The 27,546-nt window shown below is 43.8% G+C and overlaps 1 protein-coding gene across 1 annotated transcript; it reads left to right on the plus strand.

Moving 5' to 3' along the window:
- The first annotated feature begins 674 nt into the window (after window positions 1-674).
- Window positions 675-27,546, plus strand: dicer1 (dicer 1, ribonuclease type III). Its single transcript, XM_073466191.1, has 29 exons — window positions 675-767; window positions 4,290-4,397; window positions 4,716-4,919; window positions 5,071-5,233; window positions 5,368-5,498; window positions 6,623-6,757; window positions 6,842-7,002; window positions 7,199-7,367; window positions 7,688-8,160; window positions 8,783-8,915; window positions 10,039-10,281; window positions 10,458-10,612; window positions 10,701-10,833; window positions 11,004-11,079; window positions 11,183-11,322; window positions 11,856-12,035; window positions 12,175-12,388; window positions 12,511-12,664; window positions 12,829-13,011; window positions 13,377-13,482; window positions 13,676-13,851; window positions 15,513-16,287; window positions 16,574-16,726; window positions 17,292-17,936; window positions 18,035-18,290; window positions 19,104-19,372; window positions 20,354-20,516; window positions 20,672-20,747; window positions 20,970-27,546. Exons 3-29 carry the CDS (start codon window positions 4,806-4,808, stop codon window positions 21,133-21,135), a joined length of 5,742 nt encoding a protein of 1,913 aa, XP_073322292.1. The 5' UTR covers window positions 675-767; window positions 4,290-4,397; window positions 4,716-4,805; the 3' UTR covers window positions 21,136-27,546.

A 27,546-nucleotide genomic window follows, 5' to 3' on the forward strand; every position in this document is an offset into this window, starting at 1 on the left:
CTGGCTTGGCGTCCTGAACACCTGGCTGAGCATCCAGAACACCTGGCTGAGCATCCAGAACACCTGGCTGAGCGTCCAGAACACCTGGCTGGGCGTCCAGAACACCTGGCTGAGCATCCAGAACACCTGGCTGGGCGTCCAGAACACCTGGCTGGGCGTCCAGAACACCTGGCTGAGCATCCAGAACACCTGGCTGAGCATCCAGAACACCTGGCTTGGCGTCCTGAACACCTGGCTGAGCATCCAGAACCTGCTGGACTGGACACGTTTGTTTTAATAGCACATGTAAATGTGAGCTTTACAGAATAAGTTACATAATTAATATATTTCTATTATTCTTATTATTCTTATTTTTAATAACTATAATAATTATAAAAATCTTTTACTCAGATTAGAGTCACAGACTCTTTCACAGTTAATATTTTCTGTATATGATGCACAAATAATAACAATAAGTTGTAACTGTGTTCTGGTTCTGTTGAGTTTGTCCACTTGTTTGACTTTATCTACAGCTCGTGCACACGTCAGAACTTTACGTAGACATGTTGGTTTGTGTTCAGTCGTACAAGCTCGCGCCGGAGCGCGTCCGGCAGTTACGCAGTTGACGTAGTGTTTTGACGTAGCACAGGCCCAGGTGAAAGGAAGCGGTCCCACCGTGGACGAGTAGCCTCCAGACCGACATAGCTAGAGTGAATGGCTCTGAGGATATCCAGCGAATACTTTCAAATCTTTTTAGTCAAGACCATCAATTGAAAAACACACAGCAGGTGAGATTATGTACCGTATTGTGTGATTTGTGTCTCTGGAACAGCCTTATTCTGTGCATGTGTTGGCCTTGCTAGCTATTAGCTAGCTAGCTAGCTGGCTGACATGTTGATGGTGCGTGGTGCTGCAGGTCCTGTCCCAGACGTTGTGTTGCTTTGCACGCTCTACATTTTGGGTGAAGCCATGTTTCAGTGTCGCTTTATAAATCACACAGTCGGGGCTGGACGAACACACCCAGACAGACCTGCCTGTGGCCATTAAAATAACCGGGTCAATAACTGGTTCCAGACAGGCGCGATCCGTATGGTTCACCAGACGCTAGCATGCTAGCTTACGTTACCCCGCTGAACGCTGCGAGAGGGTTTCCATCGCAGTCATGCGAGTCTGTGCTCAGTCGGTACCGCTATGTAAGCTGCTAACAGGCTATCTGAGACTTTGTTTAGCTCATGCATTTGTAGCGTTTCTTTACAGCACAGCTGAGGCAGCTAACACAGCGTAAATAAAATAATTTGTAATGCGGTGAGGCTAGCAGCCAGCGGATTGTTAATGTATGCTAGCTCACGTCACGGTTCATACTTTGCCACCAGTAATGAGGCCAAAGACCTTCAGAGGCTTTGCTGCTCTTAAGTTTACATATAATTCAAATAGGCTCCTCAAAATATGACCTGAAATAACTTTAATGTTGTGTTCATGTGTATTAACTGTGCTAACGTTAGTTATCTATAAGTGCTTTGCTGAAATTGAGCTGCTTATCTGCTAGCTAGCTAGCTAATGTTACTCAGCATGGTCTGTGCCAGTAACTTTAACTCAGAGCTTCAGCTGAGTGTAACCATGAGCTCCTGCTTACATCCTGACAGAGGAAGCTTACATGGTGTAACGTGTGTGTGTGATACCAGCTGGTTTAATTCTGTGTAACAGTACTGAGGACAGACTGGTAGAAATAAACGTCACAGTGGCCCGAGGTCACAGAGTCAATCAACTATTGGATCTGATGCATTAAAAATGAATTATTGTGGATGATGTTGAGAACATTGTGTTCTGTGCCTGATGTAGCTGACAGGAACACTGTCCTCTGTGGCAGCAGCTGTAACAAACTGTGGGACAGCAGCAGATGTACTGAGATGTCAGCAGGAGCTCACACGTGTGAACGAGTCTGTATTTAAGAGGTGACATGTTGGGATGAAGGTTACTTATGATCCTGTCAGACCAGCACTCCACTCTGTCAGTGTTAAGTCCCTGTAACGCTATGTTGGTCTGGCGGTCAGACCAGTTCGGACCCAACAGTACATTTCTGTTACTTTCACACAACTCACAACTGTATCCAGTGCATCACATCCACAGGTACAGTCAGATCCAAATATCTAAACATGTCTAAGTGTCATTTTAAAAGACAAACAGAGGAAAAGTTAGGAAAAAATAGTTTTAGATGACAGAATGAATTACCTTTAAAAGACATGGATACTGACTCCCAGCACATACAGGACAGTCTGACAGCACCGGAGAGCTCCTGCAGCGACCGGCTGCTTCAGTGAAGGAGCGACCTCACAGGTCCTAGACCAGCACTGATCCTGGTAGACCAGGGGTTACCCTAACCCAGGGGGTGTATTGGGATTGGGCCTTAGTCTGCAGTGAATGGTTATCATCCTGTGTAACATGATTAGTATAAGCTAGTACTTTACACCTGCCAGTGAAAAGTGTCTCTGTCTGTGGAACATGTGTCATTTGTTTTATATGGGTGCAAAACATTGGCATACACATCTTCAGCAGTGGCATGTGCCACATGCTGATGTGTGCTAGTGACATATTACAGCAGCTAGCCGCGACTCCAAAACAACACCAGTGCAATGACTGTCCGTGTCAGTGCTGTCTGTATCAGTGCTGTCCACACATGCTTTATATGAATATGTGTGTGTGTGTGTGCATGTGCGCGCGCACGCTCCACTGAGAGGTTGTGTCCTGCAGAGTGCAGAGTCTTCTTCAGTGTTTGACAAACACTAGCAAAATAGTTGTTGACTTGCATTTGACTGAACAAAACAGAGGATGTCTTCATTAAAAGAGTTACTTCAGATGTCCAGGACCTTTAGTGTCTCCCATACTCTGTCCCCACCAGATATTCTGTCACTGAAACCTGTAAACTGTGTTGTTTAGTTGTTCCTGAGGTGTCCTCCATCTTTTCCCTCCTGTTTTTTATTTCAGTATGTAGTATTTCCTCACTGTAATCGAGGGTCTGAGGACAGAGGAATTCATTCACTGTACAGATTTAAAGCCCACTGAGGTGATGTGCTTGTGATTTTAGGCTTCATATATAAAATAGATTTGATTTGATCACATTTATTAAACCCCACTGAGCTTGAGCTTCTGTGTAATAGTAATAGTGAGTAATAAAACAACATTTAAATATTTGTGGCTGTCAGTAATTGAATCACTGGTGTGGTTCTGTTCTGGTTCAGTCAGTCGCTCCAGAGCTGTTGGACTTTGTTCTTCAGGTTCACTGCTTGAATGAAGCTCTGTAGATGAGCATCAGGTTGTGTTGTGTTGTTAATCACCAGCATCAGTGTGAAGACTTGTGTTTCCTGCCCCGAGATGACTGCTGGGATCAGTTACAGCTGTGAGGCTCAGCAGTCAACACAGCAGAGTCGTGTGGTCTGATGGTGACTCGGGTCTGTGTTAGAAAACAACTTAGTCACAATCCGTGACACTTTCAGTTAGTGTAGAGGTGACAGGAGATACTGTAGAGGGTAATAGTGCTCTCACAGTATTGTTACCAGAACATGAAGCAGCAGAGTGTTTCCTCTACATTGTATATTAGTGATCAATAGAGAGATTCTGGTGTATGATCTTGTTCATGGGTTAGAACCATTAATCATGCTGCTTTTTATCAGAGCTGGGACTGATTTGATCCAATATCAGTATCGCAATCCGATCCTGACGATCCACATACTGATCCAGATCCCATAACAATAAATATATATGACTTTGGTGAAAGTGGAAGTGACTCGTATGAATAGTACTCGAGTAAAAGTCTTAAAGAATCTGACAGTAAATATACTCGAGTATCAAAAGTAAAAGTAAATGATGCACATATTTCTGAATGAATACAGGCTGTATAATGTAAACACAGGTCAACCAGCTGTTGTATTATCAGATCCTATATCAAGCATTCTTCTGATTATCGGTGTCAGTGTTTTCTGTCAGATTGTCAATAAAATAAATAAATGTAACGATGCACTACTTCACATGCTGCATCAGAAACAGAGTAACTAGTAAAGACTGTTACCAAATAAATGCACTGGGGTAAAAAGTACAATATTTGTCTCAGATGTAGTGGAGTGAAGGTGTAACGCAGCAGAAGATGATGAAAATACATTATGATGTCAGTGTAACGTTCTGGTTCTGCTCTGCTGTCTGCATCCAGAATCACTGTTTCATGGTGATTTATTACACTGTTGTATAGATTTTTGTACGTCTGTTCTACGTCTTCAATACATGACTATAACAATGTTTTTCTTTTTCTGGTTCCTCAGATCTGTTTCCACCTACATGTGGAGAGCATCAGGAGTTGATTGAGATATTTTATCATGAAGCCCAGATTAAGTGTTGTCTGCCTATCCAGAAAGTCTCAGTTATTACCTGTAAGTATATTTCTGATTTCTTAACACATTAATTCTGTTATTGTTATTCCAGCCTGTTCACCAGGTCATCTTCTCATTCTCTGTTCTGGACCAGTCGACTGGTTAAACAACTTTTTCACAGCATCGTCTCTAATCAAACATATCTGACACAAACTCTGTTTCCATGTTAGACCTGCTCAGACTGCTGTCTGTGTCTGTCTGTCTCTTCTCCTCTACCTTCACTGATGTGGTGTTTCATCTTTGTGAATGGAGAGTGAGAGAAAGTGTTGTATCTGCTGCCTTCAGTACATTAACACAGCATCCTGATCCCCCCACCAGTGAACTTCTGCACAGAAGAGGATGATGAAATGAGATAAAGTGGACTGGAGGAGCCCAGCCCCCTCACCTCCACCTCCACCTCTTTGAAGCATGGCAGGCCTACAGCTTGTCACCCCTGCCACTTCACCCATGGGGCCTTTCTTTGGTCTGCCATGGCAGCAGGAGGCTATCCATGATAACATCTATACGCCTAGGAAATATCAGGTGAGGACACTGTTGGATGTGTTTACTAAAGAATCACAGATTAAGAGCTTTGATCGCTGCTTTCTGTTGTAATTAATTCGTATTGTATTTATTTAATTGCCTCTTCTTCTTCATCAGCTCACTGTCTGTAAATGTGAACCTCCCTCCACAGGTAGAACTTCTCGAAGCAGCTCTTGAACATAATACTATCGTCTGCTTGAATACTGGCTCAGGGAAGACCTTTATTGCAGTACTTCTAACAAAAGAGCTCTCCCACCAAATCCGTGGACATTACCAAGAAAATGCGAAGAGGACTGTTTTTCTGGTGAACACAGGTACCTGCTGATGCTGAATGTTCTGTGTGCACCTTTGGAAACAGTAAAAAAGAGTTTGTTAATTCTCTAGTTGCTTTCACCTCTTTGTTAATTTTTCCAAGTAGCTGACTGTATATCTTGTCTACGTTGTCCAGCTCTGTCTGTGGTTCAGCAAGCAGCTGCAGTCAGGACTCACTCTGACCTCCAGGTGGGAGAGTACATAGATCTGGAGGAGACGTCCGCATGGACTGACCAACAGTGGAGTCAAGAGATAATGGAGAAACAGGTACGGTCCTTTTAACACAGATGTACAATACAAGCCGTTACAGACAGTAAACAAGGTATTGAAAGAAACAATACATCATTAATGGGCTCAACCCAATCACAGCACAGTGAAGTGCATCATAACTGAGCAGACACCACAGAGGGCATTATAACTATCCTGCTGAACACAGTTACATTATGACACATAAGATGAAGATACATTTATGATCCTGCACTGTTTCTAGGTCAGCAGCGACTGTAAGTAAGAAATGTGTGATCTGACCAACTTTACCTCCAAAAGGTCAGATGTCCTTGAATCGTATCCCTTCCATTGAATCACTAAGGTCACACTGAGGTGGGTTTGTTTCACTCAGCAGTGGCTGGTTCACCTGCAGCCAGTGTTACCTGACATAAATATGACTGTGCCTCAAGTTTCCAGCAGATCAAGCAAAGAGAGACTTTCTCAGTGTCAGATCATGGCAGACCGAAGGTTTCTAAGGGAACATGGAAAGCACCCAAAGTGAGCACACCATCAGATGATCAGTACATTTGTATTAATTCCCTGAGAGACAGAAGAGCAACTTACTCACAGATACAGAATTTACTACATAAACAACACAAGGCTCCAGTCAGCAGTCGTGCTGTCAGAAGAAGCTGTCCTGTAGAGTCTCAGAGGACCAGCAGCAGTTTCTAAACCTCTTCTCAGGAGGGAAACCTGGACAAACACTTGAGGAGGGCTGAGAAATACCAGAATGTCACAGAGGATGATGAAGAAGTCCTATTTACTGATGAAGCATCACCTCATTCTTCAGACAAAACACTCAAAGCTTTGACACAACTCCTGAAGACCACAGAAGACCAAGAAGTCCTGACTCTCTTGGACTGTCCTCCACAGTCACCTGACCTCAACCACAGTCAACATTTATGGGACACTTGAAGACTGAGAAAGACCATCAGTCTGTGACATCACAAGAAGTTTTGTGGACACTGTCAGACATAACATGAGTCAGCAGGTTTTCCATTAATGTGTGGAGTATTCAACTTCAGTCAAACTGTTAATCTGATATCATCATTTATAAGAAGAAAACCCTCTGTGGTCTCTGCTGACACTCATCTTCTCCTCCCTCTTGTCTTCCTCTCACACAGGTGCTGGTCATGACTTGCCACATATTCCTGCACATTCTGAAGAATAAAATCTTACAATTGTCTAAAATCAACTTGGTGGTTTTTGATGATTGTCACCTGGCCATCACAGACCACCCCTACTGTGAGATAATGAAGGTGAGGTTGTGTTTGCAAAGCAGAATGTGTGTCAGAGTTGTCTAAGAGAACTGTGAATGAGCTGACTCTCCTCTGTGTGTGCAGCTGTTTGAAGGATGCTCGGGTGGTCCTCGTGTCCTCGGTCTCACAGCCTCCATTCTGAACGGAAAGTGTGACCCGTCAGAACTGGAGCAGAAGATCCAGAATTTGGAGAGAATCCTGAAGAGCAATGCTGAAACTGCCACTGACCTTGTGGTTCTGGACAGGTACAACAAGCCTGTATATGACCTATATGAGGCTGAATTACTATATCTGTGGATAAATGTGCACAGAGTATTGTTAGTTACAGCTGAACAAGGGATTTCACTGATTACTGTTCATTCACCTGATGAATGAACATTGAAGACAACACAGACTCGGGTGTGTCAGAGTCCAACCTGTGTGCTGTGTACTATGTTTCAGGTACGCCTCTCAGCCCAGAGAAGTGGTGCTGGACTGTGGCCCGTACTTGGATAAGAGTGGCCTCTCCTCCCGTCTGCAGGTGGAGCTGGAAGAAGCTCTCCACTTCCTGAATGACTGCAACATACCTGTTGCCAGAGAGGACCGTGATCCCACATTCATCTCCAAACAGGTCTGTGATACCTTTCATTCTTTGATCATATAATTCTCCCTTTTTTGCAAATTCACATGTGATCACATTTCTTGCCATTAACTATAGTTTGTCATTTTTGGAAATGTTGTGTAAAGTGAAAGAAGTCTGTAGTTACAAACCCACAGAGAGTTATTGCCAATGGGGTCCCCTCAGCTCTACACTGCTTATTGACTTAGCTTATTGTTTCAGGTTTCCAGCATGCAAACTCTGCCCTTGTCAAACTAGTCTTTGGCAGCAGGCAGCTGTTTTCAGTAAAAAAAGCACTGATTAACCTCCTGTTGTTACCCTGTCTTACCAAGGTCCTGAGTGACTGCTGGGCCGTGCTGCAGGTTCTGGGACCCTGGTGTGCAGATAAGGCAGCGGGCATCATGGTGCGGGAGCTCCAGAAGTACATAAAACACGAGCAGGAGGAGCTCAGCCGCAAGTTTCTGCTCTTCACCGACACCATCCTGCGCAAAGTGCACGCCCTCTGCGAGGAGCACTTCTCCCCCGCCTCACTGGACCTCAAGTTCGTCACCCCGAAGGTCCTCCGGCTGCTCGAGATCCTGCACGAATACAAGCCCTTTGAGCGGCAGCAGTTTGAAAGCGTGGAGTGGTACAACAACCGCAACCAAGACAACTATGTGTCCTGGAGTGACTCTGAGGATGAGGATGAGGATGAGGAGGTGGAGGCCAAAGAGAGGCCAGAAGCCAATTTTCCCTCACCGTTCACCAACATCCTGTGTGGGATCATCTTCGTGGAGAGGCGATACACAGCTGTCGTCCTCAATCGGTAGGCCTCCGTCTTCTGGGTAGCTGTCTGCCCTGAGCTGTGTCAGCTGTGCCTCACACAGAGTTTATCAACTGAAAATAATCCAGATTCTCTATTTATTTGACTTTAAAACATGATTGTTGGTTGTCGTGGCCTTTAATGCTTGAAAAATGGCTCCCATCTTTCCTTTTATGCCTCCGAGCCGGCGACAGCCGTGGCCCATTCATGTGAATGAAAAATCTGAAGAACGCCTCGAGGGAATTTCTTCAGATCTCATACAAACGTTCACAAAGACTCAAAGATGAACTGATGAGAATCCATTGGCCAGAGTCAAAATCACTGTGACCTCACAAAACACATATTTGGCCGTAACTCAAGAATCCATACGATAATTAAGATATAACTTCACATACAAATGTCGAACAGGATAGACCGATGCATTAATGACATTTGATGTTCAAAAGGTCAGAGGTTAAATGCACTGTGACATCATATTCTGGTCTGGCTATTATTCAGTGCCACAGCTCAGGAACATCAACTCGACTGCACAGAGGCAAACAACAACCACGATGCTGTAATCCTAGTTCAACCAGAACCATGACCCTGTTGAATACACTGTGTATAACTGATGTGTCTTCCTCAGTTTGATCAAAGAGGCGGGGAAACAGGACCCGGAGCTGGCTTACATCAGCAGCAACTTCATCACCGGCCACAGCATCGGCAAGAACCAGCCGCGGAATAAACAGATGGAGGTTGAGTTCAGGAAACAAGAGGAGGTACGCTGACACTGACATAGATATCCATGTTGCAAACTCATGCTTCTTACTGCTAATGTGATATTTAAATATACATAATGTGTTGTTTATTTTGAACACCTGACCATCACAGGAGCTCTTTTGTCTCAGAACTGTCACATAGAGACATGCTGCTGTAATCAGCTGTAGTTACTTCAGTTCACTTCACACTGTCATCCGCACACACTGTCCACACCAGCTGAGACTATTGATGTGTGAGTCTGCTTTGCGAAGCAGCAGCCTTTTCAACCAGAGGACCTTTATACTCTGTAGCTTTAACTTGAATCATAGTCAACATGTCAAAGTTTTTGTGGAACAATTCTAAGAGTTGAAGAGGAAACAGGAAACAGCGGGCTCATGTTGTGATTGATAACTTGCAGCTGTGTAGCTGCTGAGCTTTCAGTTTCAATCAACACAATCAAAAGCCCACTCAGAGGACACACCATCACAAACACACACAGTGAACACAGGACAGACTGTTCCTTCTGACAGCTGCTCACAAATGAAACATATTGTCAAAGCAGTGAACTGTACATATTTTGTTCCTGATAATGCTTCACTGTAAACAACAAATCGGTGTTGAAATAATTATAAAAGAAAACAGAGACAAAAACTCAGCTGGTCAGTGTTTGTGACCTTCTGCACACTTTGTGCATATCTCAATCATCATGACATCATACTTTCTGCTGCAACAGACCAATCCTGACGCACAGATTTCAACTATCAGAGTTTTAGCCTAAATAAACTAACTGGGTCACCGTCAAGAAGAATCGGCTCTGATTTATTCTATATTCTCTGAGACGATGTTGACAGAAGATGCTTCACTGCTCAGGAGACACACTGTGTTGAAACCATAGAAATAAACCACTATTTAGTTAATCTGAATTTTGTAGACGAGTGTATCAGGATGATGTGAACGGGCTGTACCCGACTCAGGACTCAGTCCAATCGGATTGTGCTGTTCAATAAAAAGATTCTACTAATTCAGCACCAACTGCAGCTCCTCTCCTCAGCTGACCAGCATCACATGGTGGTAGTTGGATTTCTTTTAACTAATGCAGCAGCTAATAAAGTATATTTATGGCCCCCTTTCTTTCTTTCACAGGTACTCCGCAAATTCCGGGCTCATGAAACCAACCTGCTGATCGCCACCAGCATCGTGGAGGAAGGTGTTGATATTCCAAAGTGTAACCTGGTGGTGCGGTTTGACCTGCCCACAGAGTACAGGTCCTACGTCCAGTCCAAAGGCAGAGCTCGGGCCCCTGTCTCCAACTACATCATGCTTGCTGACAGTGAGAGGACCAAAACCTTCGAGGAAGATCTCACCACCTACAAGGCCATAGAGAAGGTGACCTGTCGTCTCTGCCTCGTTCAATTTAGTTAATAGTTGATTTAATGATGTTAGAAGAAATTTAGAAATGAACATCCTTGATGAGACAGGAAGACTGATCGTCAGTACAAAGTATATAATAGTAGAATGTGAAGCAGAGTGAGGAACTGATGATGTCATTTCACTTTGAGCAGATCTTAAGGAACAAGTGCTCCAAGTCAGTGGAAGTGAGCGAGTTTGAAGTGGAGCAGGTGATGGACGATGACAACATCCTCCCACCCTACGTGCTGCGATCTGAGGATGGAGGTCCGAGGGTCACCATCAACACAGCCATCGGACACATTAACAGGTCGATGGTGCTTCAGCAAAGTCTTTAAATCCTTAGTTCTCAAGAAAATAAGATGAACAGATATTAATGTTTTTGCTTTGATACTCAGGTATTGTGCTCGGCTGCCCAGTGATCCATTCACCCACTTGGCACCAAAGTGTAAAACTGCGGAGACGCGGGACGGACGCTTCCAGTCCACACTCTACCTGCCAATCAACTCTCCTCTGAGAGTTCCTGTCAAGGTGAGCAAGAAACATGTACATTTTTTTTAAAGGCTACAGCCTGAAGCAGCTGTGTCCCACATTTCAACACTTCATTACCTCATTTATTTAATCCACGTACACTAATACACTGTAATCTTTCCAGCCTCCCTCCTTGGATTCATTTCGTTGACATGTCACTGTCTTTACAGGGTCCTATAATGAACTGCACCAGACTGGCAGAGAAAGCAGTTGCACTAGTTTGCTGTGAGAAACTCCACAAAATAGGTAAAACCACAACCAGATTTATGATTGGCCTTGGTTTGGATTTGGTGAGTTTCTGTAAAACTTCTCTCTGTATCTATTTGAACTGGTTTATTTTGCTTCCCAGGTGAGCTGGACGATCACCTGATGCCGGTTGGGAAGGAGACAGTGAAGTATGAGGAGGAGTTGGACCTTCATGATGAAGAGGAGACCACTGTACCAGGCCGGCCCGGCTCTACTAAGAGGAGGCAGTGCTACCCTAAAGCCGTAAGTGTGGTCCATCACAACTAGACCTCACTGAATCTCACATGATGCTGAGATTTAGTTTCTCAAGGCAAAACCAATATTCATACAGTTTATTTATATGGTTTGTTTCAGGGACAGTGTGAAGACAAACTTTATCACAGATACACTCGCATTAAAACAACTTCACAGACAGAATTGTTAGTTTTTTATTTGATAGTTGCTCAAAATGCATCATAGGTGTTTTATATTAACATTAAGATTTTAAACACAATTTGAATTAGAATTTAAATCTTAAATGTCTTAACAATCTGTTACTGGCTATAAAGGTAAATGAAGTGATAAACCTCAATTCCATGATTTGGCTACTATTCTACTAACTACAGCAAAATGTTCAATGAGATCACAGTATTTTCACACAGCAGTTTGTTGAGGAGTTGAGTGGATGACAGGCAGCTGGCACACATTGAACAGCATATATTGTTTTAAACTCATCACTTCAAAACATGAAATGTTCTTGTAAAATGAAGTAACTTGTCTATTTTTGTCCTGTCCAGATACCCGAGTGTCTGCGGGACAGTTACGCTGTACCGGAGCAGACTTACTACCTATATGTGATTGGGATGGTCCTCACCACCCCTCTCCCTGATGAACTCAACTTCCGCAGAAGGAAGCTCTACCCACCGGAGGACACCACCAGGTGCTTCGGCATCCTGACTGCCAAACCCATACCTCGAGTATGTCACCTGGTCAACACTCCCCTTAGTTCTTTCAGACCACAGGAACATGTTTTCACTGTTGTCCTTATATTGACTTATCAAAGGAAACAATGTCTCCAGCCCATCCTCTGGTAACTGATGCTGTCCTTCTGTCCAGATCCCACATTTCCCGGTGTACACTCGCTCGGGTGAGGTGACCATCTCCATCGAGCTGCAGAAATCTGGCTTCACACTCAGCGCCGCACAGCTCGACCTCATCACCCGCCTACACCAGTACATCTTCTCCCACATCCTCCGCCTGGAGAAACCTGCCCTGGAGTTCAAGCCCACACTGGCTGACTCGGCTTATTGCGTTCTACCTCTGAATGTTGGTGAGTAGAATCACTGTCAGTCGAGCTTGGCCAGTGATTTATAAGATGTGTGCAGATGCTTATTGATTTCTTTTTTTTTATCTCTCTATTATCTCCCTCTGCTGTTTCATTGGCTCGTTCAGTTGGAGACTCTAACACACTAGATATGGACTTTAAGTTCATGGAGGACATCGAGAAGTCTGAGGCCCGCACCGGCATTCCTACCACTCAGTACACCAAGCAGAACCCCTTCACCTTCAAGCTTGAGGACTACCAGGATGCTGTCATCATTCCAAGGTACCACTGCACCTTCTGATACATACTGAAGTCACTTCATATCAGATACTGTAACAGCAGCTTCACTGTGTGTAGATGCTCTAATATAGCAGGAACAAAGTGACATGACACAGTTATAAAGTGTTGTTGAGCTGCACACTGACTGTCACACTCTCCTCTCACAGGTATCGCAACTTCGACCAGCCTCATCGCTTCTATGTTGCTGACGTGTATACAGACCTGACGCCGCTCAGCAAGTTCCCTTCACCAGAGTATGAGACATTTGCAGAGTACTACAAAACCAAGTACAACCTGGACCTGTCCAACCTGAACCAGCCGCTTCTGGACGTAGACCACACCTCCTCCAGGTCAGCAGCACGGGTGTCATGATGGTTTTATACAGCTGTGAACCACTGTCCACTTTCTATTAGTTTGATGTGATTGTTCAACTGATTAGTCAAGTGGAGTACTGCTGCATATGTAAAAGAGTTTGAGAAAGTCTTTTGTGGTTCCAAATGGAGGTGTATGAAATAAATTGAAATAATTCTCCTCAGGTATCACAATATAGACTAAATGTACCTACTGTAGGTCTGGTTTTACAATATGATTAACAGCCACATTTTAAAGCCCAGAATCAATATCCCAGCGTAATAACAGCACTTTGTAAGCATTTCTCTTTGTACATGGATTGTTCTTATTGACACTGTCTTGTGACTCTTTCTTGTGTTGTCAGACTGAACCTGTTAACCCCTCGGCACCTGAACCAGAAGGGCAAAGCCCTGCCGCTGAGCAGTGCAGAGAAGAGGAAGGCCAAGTGGGAGAGTCTGCAGAACAAACAGGTACTGACTGCTTCTGTAGTCAGTGACTCTGCACTGGCACAAATCCACTGTAGTGATTAACCTAAGTTGTGGTTTTCCTTAACTGCTGTTGGTATAAATGTAGACGTGGTGTAGACACTAAAGTTTCAGCAACATCTCTTGACATACTTTCTGTACTACAACACTCAGTCTAACAGTGTGTTGTGTTTGTCAGATCCTGGTTCCAGAGCTGTGTGCCATCCACCCCATCCCTGCCTCCCTGTGGAGGAAAGCAGTGTGTCTGCCCAGCATCCTCTACCGCCTCCACTGCCTGCTGACCGCTGAGGAGCTCAGAGCCCAGACAGCCAGCGAAGCTGGAGTGGGAGCCCAGACCCTGCCCCCTGACTTCAGGTCCCTGTCAGACACACTACACAACATATGAGCTCAGTGTGTAAAGAAAATGAGTCCGTTCAGTTACTCCACTTCAGGACTTTCTTCAGCCCTACACTGTTACTGATACTCTACTGTGATACTACAGCTGTACTTGTAAAAGCATGTGTGATCTCCGACAGTGTTACAGTGCAACATAAGAATGATGCTGGTAGCACCTGGAAACACTAAACTGCTAAATCTGTCTGAATGAAGAGATTTGTTTGCCAGGTGAACGCTGCAGGTGGTTCACATTAAACACACAGTGAAGTGTCTATAACACACCTGATAGGATTTCCAAACCCAGAGTCCAGTTCTACAGGAATTCTGTGACACCACAAGTGATGCCATGGAGCCTTTTATGATCTGAGTGTGTCAGTAAACTTCAGATTTTGATCATTTGTGATTAAAGTTTCTTATGTATAGTAGGGCTGGACGATTATGGAAAAAAATAATAATCACGATTATTTTGATTGATATTGAAATCACGATTAATAAACACGATTATTCATTGATTTCAAAAAAAGTGTTTATTGAGCCACCAAAACTCAACTTTAAATATAACTTTAGAAACACAACCAGAAATAAATTAGTAACAAGTAAAAAAGTAAAATAATAATAACATATATAAATAATAATAAAAATAATAGCAATAAAAAAACAATAAATAAAAAAAAATACCCAGTCTACATGCACTCAGACTGTTCTCCCTGCAGTTTGCTTCCTACAAACTGAGGTTTTTGGCAGGAACACCAGTCTTTTCACTTCAGGCTTCTTCTGGCTTCAGTGATCGAATAATAGCAATACCAATGTAAAAACCACTTGGCTTGACCACAGATCCGTTGTGGTGGCAAAATACTCGGCAGTGGAGACATCTTTTTCAACTTCAGCGCGACATTTATCATACAAAGCAGGCAGTGCAACTCTGCTGAAGTGTTTGCGGGATGGCAACACGTACCGCTTGTCCAAAGTCTTGACCAGTGTCTTGAACCCTGGGTTGCTAACTGTACTGATGGGGCACATGTCCTTAGCTAGCATGAATGTCACAGCCTCCGTTATCTCTTGCTGTCGCCGGGAGCCGGTGGGATATGGAGCGGCATTGTAAAGAGTGTCCTCAATGGAGGACTGTGTTGCGGTGGCGGTGGCTGAAGTTGGCGCTCTTGCACTTTTTTGGGTCTTTTGCTCCGTCAATACTTTGTCATAGACCACTTTATGGCTGAACTTTAAATGGTTAAATAAATTTGTCGTGTTGCCCTGGGGTGCAGACACGACGGCGTGACAAACTTTGCAAACAACCTCTTTCTGCTCCACGTCCGACGATTTGAAGCCAAAATCTCTTCAAATGACCGAACTTGTCCTACCTTTCTTTTCAACAAAAGGCTCAGGCTGCTTTTCTGCCATGTTGTCAATCACTCGTTCCACAATTGATCCACAAACTCACTGCTGCAGCTGCAGGCGACACAGGTGCATTCACTGTGCTTTTACAGCGCAGTAATTTGCATACACGTCACGCGGCGGCACATTAATCGTTTTTCTTCGATTACAGTGTTTTCATGATCGTGAGAAGTCAAAATCGAAATCGTGATCAAAATTCGATTAATCGTCCAGCCCTAATGTATAGATGTTTTGTTTGTGTGCGGCAGGTATCCAAACCTGGACTTTGGCTGGAAGAGATCCATCGACAGCAAAACTTTCATCTCCTGTCCTGAGTCCTGCTGCGATGATGGTGAGGGTCTCTGTCAGCACCAAGAGACTGTAACCCCTGAGCCCAGTTCTGTAACACCTCCCAGTAGTCACCACTCTCCCCTGCCTGAGCAGGGCCCCCTTGCGGCCCTTGATCCTGGAGAAGCCACCTGCACGAGGAACCTAATAAATGGCACTGCCCTACTCGCCAACTGTGACGACGACGGCCACCAAGATGAGCACCTTCACCAATATGTCAATTGCCAACGCTCCCAGCCCAGCTCCCCTGAGCTGCAGAGCCCTGAATCAATACAAACCACTACCTCAGTTCCTGTGCAGCCCTCTCACAGCTTGAAGAAGCCCAGCTCCAGTCCTCCACAGCCTAGTGATGAATGTAGACCTGGGAGGACCTCAGACCACACCAATAAAGCTACCTCAGTCTGCAGCAGCGCAGCAACGGGTCCCACTGCTCCCACTGCTCCCACAGCACCTTGTACAGACCTGGTCACTGTCTCCCAGCACAGAAGCCAGGCAGGAGACTCCCCCAAAAGCCTGGGCCCCAACCCGGGCCTCATCCTGCAGGCCTTGACTCTATCCAATGCCAGCGACGGCTTTAACCTGGAGCGGCTGGAGATGCTGGGAGACTCTTTTCTCAAGCATGCCATCACCACATACCTGTTCTGCACTTACCCCGACGCTCACGAGGGACGGCTCAGCTACATGCGCAGCAAGAAGGTAAGACAGGTCCTGACTTATTCTGAGGACAGTAGGGCATCATGAGTGAAATGCCAGTTGTGATCAGAATCTACAGTTTCAAGACATTTTATTGCTGCAGTGAATGCTGAAGTAAATATTAATGTATTATTAGAAACGGTGTCTTTCTTACTTGCTAATTGAAAATTCTCTGATGCTTTAAAATTACCATCTAACTGAGTAGAAGTCTCAGTTAGTCAGACTCTGTCTCAGCTAGCTGGTTACTGCTGAGGTCTTGACTCATCCTCTGTGGTCTGCCCACGCCCAGGTGAGCAACTGTAACCTGTACCGTCTGGGGAAGAAGAAGGGGCTCCCCAGCAGGATGGTGGTGTCCATTTTCGACCCCCCTGTGAACTGGCTGCCTCCCGGCTACGTGGTCAACCAGGACAAGAGCAGCACAGACAAGCTGGACTCAGAGGAGGTCAGTGCACTGCCTGCTGCTCTGTTATCACCTCTGTGTGTGTGTGTGTGTGTGTGTGTGACACTGTGTGACACTGTGTGACACTGTGTGAACTGTACACCTGCAGAGTGAGGACACTGAACCTGGCTCTGACTTGATTGTGTTTGGGATTAAAATACGAGTATGCAGAAGGATTTAGAGAATTCAAAGTACAGTTTATGTTTTGTTAAGTCTGATCCGTTCATTCCTGTCATACATGTTGTTGGTGTTATGATGCTGTCAGGCCACTAGGCGGCAGGCTTCCACCTTGTCTGGAAACACACTGTTTAAGTCTCATGGTCTCTTCTGCTCCTACATGAAAGGAACTAAATCTGTAATACTGCTACACTGAGGTGATGATGAAAATATTTTTGTAGCACTTGAAACCTGTAATCTGTTTGTGTTTTACTTATCAATTCACATTTTGTTAGGCAGCGCACATTAGAACCCCTGCAACCACGGAGGTGTATTTTATTGAAGAATACCTAAAATCTATTTTTAGTTATGGATTTATGTGAAACTCCTCCTGTTTGTGTCCATCATTCAGGCCAAAGAGGAGCTTCTCGCTAACGGGCAGTCTGGAAATGAGTATGATGAGGACGACGAGGAAGTTGAGGAGGGTGAGGAGGTGGACGAGGACGGTGAGCTGATGCTGAAGGATGAGCCAAAGGATGAAGTCAACATGGAAGATGATCTGGAGTATTACAAGGAGCACATCAAGTTCATCGACAATATGTTGTTGGGATCTGGTGCCTTTGGTAAGAAGATCTCTCTGAGCGGCTTCCCTCCCCCTCTCACCCCGACCTCGGCCTCCGCTCCCGCCATGGAGTCCCCGTATGAGTGGAAGGCCCCCAAGAAGCCCCTCCATCCCACCACGGCCCACTACACCCCGGAGCCTGCGCCCAGCGGGCCCTCTGCAGAGGAGTTTGACTACAGCTCATGGGATGCCATGTGCTACCTGGATCCAAGCAAGGCCGGAGAGGAGGACGACTTTGTGGTGGGTTTTTGGAATCCATCGGAGGAGAACTGTGGCGCCGAGCTGGGCAAGCAGTCCATCTCCTACGACTTGCACACGGAGCAGTGCATCGCCGACAAGAGCATTGCTGACTGTGTGGAGGCTCTGCTGGGCTGCTACCTGACCAGCTGTGGAGAGAGAGCCGCCCAGATGTTCCTCTGCTCACTGGGCCTCAAGGTGAGTGAGGAACTCCGACACTGTTCTGTCTCAATATGGTATGATTCACTAATGACACAAGAGTGAAGAGATATATGAGTTGTTTCTGATTAAAACAGGTGTTACCGTTGGAGAGAGGGATCCTGACAGGAGCAGTGGTGCAGAGCCGTCAGACCACAACCATCGACCTGTGCTATGGCTGGCTGAAGATCCCGCCTCGCTGCATGCTGGACCATCCAGACGCAGAGCGAACTCTCAACCACCTCATCTCCGGCTTTGAGAACTTTGAAAGAAAAATCAACTACACCTTTCAGAACAAGGCTTATCTCCTGCAAGCCTTCACCCATGCTTCCTATCATTACAACACCATCACAGGTCAGACTTCAGCTCACAGTATGGGGACAGTTTTATCGTTGTTTACTGTTCAGTTCAGACTATTCTGTAAAGGATGAGATGAGACAGGTTAATGTTTAATACTTCCTTCAATACTTGTGAAACTGATGTTTAAAGCTGCAAAACATTTCTGCCCCCTTTGGGTCGCAGCCGAACCAGCTGTAAACACTGATGCAGAGTATTATCACTGTTTACACATTCAACAGGACTCCGTTATCTACTACTAGAGTTGTATCTCTGGCCGCAGGCTACATACTAACAGGAGATTTACACTACATTAACATTGGTTGCACCACAGAAAATAGTTCTTACGTAGTTAATAGATTTACACCAGCCTCTCTTACACAGCCTGTTAAAGTTTGGACTGTTGCTCCTTTATGCTGTATCTGTATATATGTACATAAGGCACAAAGGTGGAGTCACTGTTGTTCCACTTGGGCTCTAAGTTAGTAGTGGTGATAGTAACAGTGTTGAATTGACATCTGTGTCCAAAGAGTGAGCCGGTGTGACATTTTGGCGACGTGTTGTGTACGATCCACAAGTGGGAGATTTAAATAGAAGAAGAGAGAGAGATTCTTACCTACCAAGCAGAGCAAAAACTAGAGCAACAGACCTTCAACAGTAGTCTGATATCAGCTGGCTGTCAGCCTCGTGTGTCACGGTCCTGAAAGTAAAAGAGGTGTTATTTACTGTAGAATCCACTCACGGTTTGAGTCATGATTCATTGCTGTGCTCTGCAAATTAGTATTTCACCTCGCCACAGCTCTGACTGTTGTTTATGTACTTCCTCTTCAGATTGTTACCAGCGGCTGGAGTTCCTTGGTGATGCAATTCTAGACTACCTCATAACAAAGCACCTTTATGAAGACCCACGGCAGCACTCTCCTGGCGTGCTGACCGACCTGCGCTCAGCACTCGTCAACAACACCATCTTTGCCTCTCTGGCCGTCAAGTACGACTACCACAAGTACTTCAAGGCCATCTCGCCCGAGCTTTTCCACGTCATTGACGACTTTGTGCAGTTCCAGTTGGAAAAGAACGAGATGCAAGGCATGGACTCTGAGGTGAGTCCTCTTTCTACCAGAAACACTGCGCGCATCAGTCCTGAACAGCAAAGTTCTGCAGGAAGAAACCTAATCTTTGCTGTTATAGTTTTTTCGTTCCCTGAAATAATGGTCAGCATTCAAACAGATCTGCCTGAATAACGAGGCTGTCAGCTTCTATGAATCTGTTTCATATTCCAATGATTTCAGTCCTGAACAGAAAATGCAGTTGGATTTAATTTGAGGGAAATGGCTATCTTGGCACCAGATCTCCTCTCATTCTGCTGGAGAGGTACTTCTCTGCCGTGGGACAGCAGGCACATACACAAGCACACTGAACAAACAGCTGTAAGAAATAAAGAAATGTGCCGCAGTAACATGGTACGAATCCACAGCTCACTCTTCATCAATCAAGAGTAACAATAGCATGATGGAGCTGTTAATGTAGCATGTTTAAACTGTTACATGTAGTGTCAGTACATTAACTGAAGCACTGTGAGTCTGTCACTGATCATTCAATCAAATACTACTCTGTATTTATTATTTGTGAGGTTGATATGCTCTTTAAATGGTAGAATCCATAATATTAATGTCTCTTCATATTGTTGTCATGGCAGGCAGCGTTACACTTTGCACAGGAAGTCAGTCAATTAAAGGAGCAATTTGTAAGATCTGATCAGAAGTTTCAAACAACTTGTATGTGTTATGTTGTGGAGACGTGAACTGTAAGTGTGGATCCAGCCAGCCTCAGCCCGTCCTGTCTGTAATACCACTTTGTACCAGCATGAGGCGATGTTTATTCCTGGAGACACGGCGTGTCGGCGTGTGCTAATTTAAGAACGAGCTGAGTGGTTATTACATTCACAGATTTATTTTTAAAATATTTGACTCATTATTAAGACAGCTGTTGCTGAGAGGTATAGATCAGTAACTGGTAACTAAATGTTTCAAACTGTGTGTTGTGATGGATCAGCTAACAGCTCTGTGTGTTTCTGTTTCCAGCTGCGACGCTCTGAAGAAGACGAGGAGAAGGAGGAGGATATCGAGGTCCCTAAGGCTATGGGAGATATCTTTGAGTCGCTAGCAGGAGCAATTTACATGGACAGCAGGATGTCTTTGGAGACGGTGTGGCAAGTGTATTATCCAATGATGAGGCCACTTATAGGTGAGAAGAGTGAAAGCACATTTAGTTATTAGTGTGATCACAAACATTCAGGACTGTTGTCAGTTGTGTCGACATGTTGAAGAAGTGAATGTCTGAAGATGTTTGTGATGCCACATGTTTAACCTCCTAACCCTCCTTCTCCTCACCGCTTCCAGAGAAGTTCTCTGCTAATGTGCCACGCTCTCCTGTGAGGGAGCTGCTCGAGATGGAACCAGAAACGGCCAAGTTCAGGTAGGAGACCAGAACCTTCTCCAAACTCTCATCAGTCATTACGTTCATTATGGAAGAGGCAGACACAAGCAGTCTTATCAAGTCCTCATCAAGATGTGCACCTATGTAATGTCAAGTCATGTGTTGATTTAAAAAGAAAAAAAAAAGTGTTTTTGAAGTTAAACTTGACAGTGACTACTGTTTGTCCAGTCTGAAACCCTGTCCTCTTTCCTTTGTGTGCAGCCCGGCAGAGCGAACGTATGATGGGAAGGTCCGGGTGACGGTGGAGGTCGTCGGTAAGGGCAAGTTTAAAGGAGTTGGCCGCAGCTACCGGATTGCCAAGTCTGCGGCAGCGCGACGAGCTCTGCGCAGCCTCAAAGCCAATCAACCTCAGGTCCAAAACAACTGAGCTCAGCATTAGCACCTAAGCTATTGATGCTAACGGAGAAAAAGCAGCGTCGGCTTCCCAACACAGCGCGATGCTCGCCCTGTATCTTCAGCCTGCGACGGCACAACCAAGGCAGCCAGGGAACACTGTGTGGAGACGCAACAGAAGAAGCAGACTGATCTCACAACAGATTTCACATCGGATCTTGTACCTTTTTTTTTTTTTGTCTTTTTTTTTTTGCGCAAACACAATCTTTACTTTCCCTCTCTGCTTTGTGTAATCACATGAGTGCTTTATTAACGTCTAGCAAAGTGTTTTAAAAAAAAAGGTCAGGTCGCAATGTCTATTCCTCACTGTTTGATTTGTGTTGTTTTGGTTAACCTCCATGTCAGTGAGATGAGGCTTATGCTTATTGTGTAGTATTAGACTGTACATAGTTCAATCAAAGGTGTAAATCAAAGTATGTAGTAGGAAGAAAAAAAACGCTAAACTCCTCAGCCTGTGCACTAGTGCCAGTCAGTTTTAAAGCGGTTTTTAAAACGCTAACGGCAGACGTGGCTAACAGAACCACTGGAGCAAACACCTGGTGGCACTTCTGTCTGAAATCTGTCTTGAAATGGTATTCTTAATCATTTTTGCACTTATTACATTAGGGTCTGTTACTTTGAGAATTGTGTGGTCACATTGACACCAAAATCATATACGTAGCAAAAAATATAAATATATATAAAAATGATAACATGAATGATATTCTTGGCCTTAGATGCTAAGGCTCACCCTCATATCCTGCAAAATGGATAGGAATTTCAACATTCCCAGTTACTGTAATTTAAACTAGTTTTTAACCGCACTTGAGGTTGCATGTTCTTGTAGCTTATGTATAAACCATGACAACTGGATGGCTTCTATAAATGTTTAAATCTATGGATATATCTAGAGTGTGTGAGAGCGAGATTAGATGTTTATGGCATTATCTTGATGATTTGGTTTAAAATGTTTTGATACCAAGAATGGATGGAATTTAATTAGTCATTCTTGCGCACTAAATGTCTTTCCACAGAGCGAATCATCCAGTTTTGATATAAGAAGAGAAAGACGTATCACACATTCAATATGCTGCAGACTTTTCTACTAATTGGATACTCGTGTACGACACACAGAACCTTTTCAAATACAGTCTTTGTGAAAAAGGCCAATTCATTTCAACACACTAGTGTTCCTCACATCCCGTACCTACCAAAGCTATAACAGATGTGACACTATGAGGTTGAAGTTGATTCCTAGGGATAAGGATACCAGCCTTTTTTTCTTTTTTTTTTTTTTTTCTGGTTTCTGTTCCGACAAATTTTGCTTCTCGCTAAATGTCTTTTTTTTTTTTTTTTTTTTTTTTTCTCATCAGTAAGCCCTTTTTCACTTGAATACCTCAGTTAATTGCATGCATTTTCTTTTCTTTTTTTTTCTTTTTGTTTGGTGCTATGTTTTTGTATTAAGCTTGAATTTCTCATCTTTTTTGCACTGTAACTATAATACCTCTTTATTTGACCTTTTTTTTTTTTTTTTTGAAATCTGTTTGATTTGGTTGTCCCGTTTGTCAGCCGTCAAGCTGTAGAGGAGAGCTGCGTCGTCGTCTTTTCCCCCTCCCATACTTGAGGTTGATGATGTTTTATTTTTTGGGGTGGGGGGGGCAGGCAGGTGTTCTCTGCACAGAAGCCTAACTGTTTTTTTTCCACATTCATTAGCGATTAATTTCATCAGCTGAGAATCTGTTTTTGAGTTCTTGGTAAAACAAACAGGATTGATTGATCAGACGGGTTCATGCTTGTAGAGTTAATCAGATTGCACTCTTAAACATTTACTTCTAAACATACATAGATGGAAAAATACTTGACTCTGTGCGTAACTATCTTCAGTCATGTAATCCCACCCACAGGTGCTTCTACCTCACAGCAGGCTCAGTGTTACCTTCTGGAAAAGACTGCAAATCAGTTCATAACTGTAGGACAGAGACACACACTGTAATGTGTGTGTGTGTGTGTCCGTCACACACACAGTATACAACATACAGATATCTGCTGCACTGAGTCGACTTTCCCTCACAGTCATTAGTCTCTTGAAGAGAAACCAACAAACTCAGTGCTCCCTGCTGGATGTCAGCATCTGCAGAGACTGGATTTAAATTCAATCATAAAGGGGAAGTTGTTTCATTTTTATAATTCTGATGTCATTTAGTTTTCACTCAAAAAACAAGTAAAGTGACGAGTGGATCATGTTTTTCAACTAAAGATTTGAAACCAGAGGAGGCTGATATGGTCTGCCTCCTGCAGTTTGTAAATCAACCCAACAGTCTATACAAGTAATGATGTCACCTGTTAAACCCACCCAGCTGCTGGAAGCCACCCGGCTCCTGAGCTCCTGAAACTGGTTCCTGAGTAGAATAAAGTAGTTACAGTGAAAGTTTCTGGTGCTTTGTTCAACACTAGATTATAATCAGGCACAGTGAGCAGATGCCTGCCCCGTGGTTCACCATGTAGCAGTGGGCTGGGGTTGTGTGATCGCTGGCAAATGAATCTCATAATGCATCAATACAGAACATTATAAACTAAAGTGATGGGCACCTCACAGTGTGACACCTGTATTACCTCTGTCAGGTTGACCTGAGCAGAAATCGATTTGTCAGGACTTCACTTAAAGGAACAGTTCACCTAAAACTTTATAACCATGTGAAAACTACAGTGTGAATTAGTGAAATATTTTAGTTCTCATTCTGAAAATGAAACCAGAACATCTGTACAATCTGTCAGTGTTAGAGTGCAATCTGTCATTATATCTCAAGCAGCTGTCTGACCCGTGTACATCTGGGCTCTGCTTCATTTCCCTGTTCAACATATTGTCAGACTTTAGGAGTGTGACACACACACACACACACTCTCACTCACACACACACACACACACACACACACACACACACTTCCTCTGGCTCAACACACTAATTATGTGTAAGTCTCCAGGAGAGAGAAGGAGATTACTAATAAGAATGTGAATCACTCAGACGGTGCCATGCCCACTCTGTTTTTGTCTGTGACTGATGAAAATGAGAATCTCAAATAATCTTGTCGACCACACGTGGCATCAACATCAACAACCTGTATGTTTTATTTCTTTAGTTTGTCATTGTAGCTGAGGAGGGAGGTGTGTGTGGGAGTGCTGAAGTTGAGGTAGTCCTTTGTTATTCAAAGCCGACTGAGTTTTCTTGTACTCTCATTTTTTAACTTTTTTTTTTTTTGGTTTCTTTTTGTACATGTAGCACAATTGAGCATTGCACTTGGGCGCCATACTTTACCTCATGTCAGAGTATGAAAGGGAGTGTCAGATGGAGGGAAGAAGACGTGTATATATGATGCCGTAATGTTAAGAGGACTAACTTGTGGTTCAGGCTTTGCTGCTGATTCAATTGCTGGTATTATACAAACCTATTTAAAAGAGAATGAGGGGCTCTGGGAGGAGACGAAATGTGCCTGCAAGTCATCGTCTGACAAATACACTGTAAAAAGATTCTCTGCAATTTGGGCCCAAAACGTCTGGACGTCACGTAGACGGACGCCCTGCCTTAAACACATGTTTGGAAATGAATGGAGAGAGAAAGTACCAGGTCCAGTCATGACTTGAATGATGAACTGAGACGCTCGGTTTAATTCTCCTCTGACTACTCTGATATGGACATGTCACTCCAAGCGATGCTCCAGCCTCATTTCTATTCCGGCGCTGTTAGTCTGGAATAAGAGAGAAAACCTCCCGCAGCCCTTTTTTCACAACTTAAAGGAAAAATCCACTCAAACTTGGTCCTGTGCTCCACACTGACGTGTCATCAGGTGGTGTAGCAGAGATCATAATGGTCTGTCACCAGCCTCATCTACTTCACACCAGTTTGTGAACTCCTGTCGAGTGGGGCTGTCACCGTGTGTTTGTGTTTGTTTAGTTTTTTTTTGCTTTTCAGTTTAAACTACTATTAGTATTTAAAAAAAAAAAAAAAAAAAAAGATACTGCGTTCAGATTCAAACTTCTCAGTGGATCCTGACTGATACTTGACTGTGGGGCCGATGATGTTCAGGTCGTTGGGGATTTCGATACATCGGCAGATATACAAACATTATCTTTAGTCCTTATGAGATGCATATTGAAATTAATAAGACTGTGTTCATTATAGCAAAATAAACACATTTATTGTTAGATTGTATAAAATGCACTTATAAGAAACTTGCTAACAGTTTAAAGCATTACAAACATTTCAGTTTAACTAACTTACCTGCTGTGTCGTCGTCAAACCTTTACTCAGCATTGTTGTTGCTTCATTAAGATGAATACGTATAATACATTACAATTATGCATTTCAGAAGTTTTTTGCTGTGTGTGTGGGTGTGGGTGTGTGTGGTGACAGCCCTAATGTGTGTTTCTTTTGACCAGAATCAGCCACAGCAGGGGCTGATGGAGGCTGTGAAAGGGCCTCAAACTGCCAACAGCTTTAGTATCTTAACATCCATTGTAGTGGACAGGAGCCTGGAGGTTCAGCCTCCAGGCCTGTAGTCCTCTGAAGGCCTCAGGCCTGGAGGCTGCATCCTCTGAGACTGAAGTCTCCTGAAGTAGGTGAAGAAATATGGTCACCTGCCTCTTTTGTGAAACTTTACTTTGTGTTTGTTGACCAAAAATAATGGCACCTTTTAACTATTTTGATCCTGGACGACGTGTTGGCCTTGATGTTTGTGTTCCTTCACACCTCTACCACCTGTAGCCCCATTTAAAGTCACTGCCTGTAAGAAGAATTCATGGTGCTTGGACTTGATTATGTTTAACTTTGATATAACGCTGAATCACTGCTGATGTAGTTTGGACTTCTTGATATTAATGAACTAAAACTGAAACTAGTGGCCTGAGGCACTTGAAACAGAGTGTGTCAGGTCCACAGGCTTTGTTCTGTCAGATTCTTCCAAAAAACAAATGCATGCTTGATCTCCTGTCCCCTGAGGGATTCCTCCTGTATTTCCCGATTTGTGATTTTCAATAACCTTTAACACATTTGTGTATAATCCGTTCTCGTAACTTCTTAGCCTTCGTCCAGGACCACCTTAATATGTCCTGCAGTCCGGCATCACTGTCTCCCAGAACTCAGTGATCTTTCATAAATTAAAGTACACAGGTCATCTTGATCAATATGCTGCATTTTAGAAAGTTTCTCATGAAACTTCTACAGAAGAGAACAGACGCTGTACAAAAGAAAAAGTCTGAGTTCTGACTTTTTTCTCATATTTCTGATATTAAAGTCAAAATTCTGAGAAAAACTAACTCAAATATTTATTTTCACAGTGGTCTTAACCCTCTTCTGTAGAAAAGTAAATATAACTGTCAGATAAATGTAGTGGGTAGCTTAAAACTCAAGTAGTCGAGTAAGTTACAAGTACCTGAACACATTACTTGTAAGTGTACCTGGTCTCTTTCCAACACTGCTAGATAGTGAGTCGGTTTCTCTGCTACATCTAAGATCTTATCTTTCTTTTCTGTTGATAATTAATACAAATGATATGAAATGTAAGATGGTGCAGGATTAGTTGTTTCTGGTGGCCAGGAGCTACACTGTGGTCATTTAACACGCTAACATATCTTCAGTTTGTCCTGACTGATCAGTTGTTACTGTGCACGACATCTCTTAACATGTGCTGAGTTTCTTCTGAACATGTTTCTGAGCTAAGCAGAGACTGAGTCCGACTTCTGGGATAAAGTGATTCAGGATTATGATCAGTAGTTCTGTCTGCAGTGGAAGTTTTCTGTCGGTCAGCGTTGGTCCTGATTACATCTGCAGTGATTTACAGTCTGGAGTGCCTTTACATTTTCCTCAGCAGTGTATGTGGATGTGATGTGTTGTCATCTACGTGTGGTTCAGGTCTGCACAGGAACTGGAAAAAGAAATACACCAACAAGAACATCACTCTGATGGTCACTGTGTTTTCCAACAATATGAGTTCTAGGTGGATTTTTCCTTTAAGGTGTGTGGAGATGTGTTGAAGTGAAATGTCTTTGCTCACAGTGTGGTGGATCAGTGGTCTCATGAAGCCAGCACAGGGCACCGACAGTGACTGTTTCTTTAGGCGGGTCACGGATCAGCAGAACACCAGCAGAGTGGAGCTAACCGGATCGATGGATGAACTGTTATCAGAACGGGGAATTATGGGCCATCACAACTGCAGCAGCTGTTGAAGGGACATTGGAACAGAACCTCCTCACTCATACTGTAATACCGTGCTGCAGTGGTTTGCGGTCTGCACCTTATTGGATCACAAATACCTTTAATTTGTTTTTGTTTGGGTTTTTTTCTTTTTCTTTCTTTTTTTATAATTGTAGCCCAGTATATCTACAATAAAAGTAATGCTATGGTCATTTACA

The sequence above is a fragment of the Pagrus major genome, chromosome 5, assembly GCF_040436345.1.
Source record: "Pagrus major chromosome 5, Pma_NU_1.0".
NCBI lineage: Eukaryota > Metazoa > Chordata > Actinopteri > Spariformes > Sparidae > Pagrus > Pagrus major.

What these genes read in the sequence shown, in the direction of transcription:
- dicer1 (XM_073466191.1), top strand. Translation starts at nt 4,806, where the DNA reads ATGGCAGGCCTACAGCTTGTCACCCCTGCCACTTCACCCATGGGGCCT. An exon ending in CCTACTGTGAGATAATGAAG is followed by an intron (nt 6,758 to 6,841) that starts GTGAGGTTGTGT and finishes CTGTGTGTGCAG; the next exon opens with CTGTTTGAAGGATGCTCGGG. An exon ending in GGCAGTGCTACCCTAAAGCC is followed by an intron (nt 11,323 to 11,855) that starts GTAAGTGTGGTC and finishes TGTCCTGTCCAG; the next exon opens with ATACCCGAGTGTCTGCGGGA.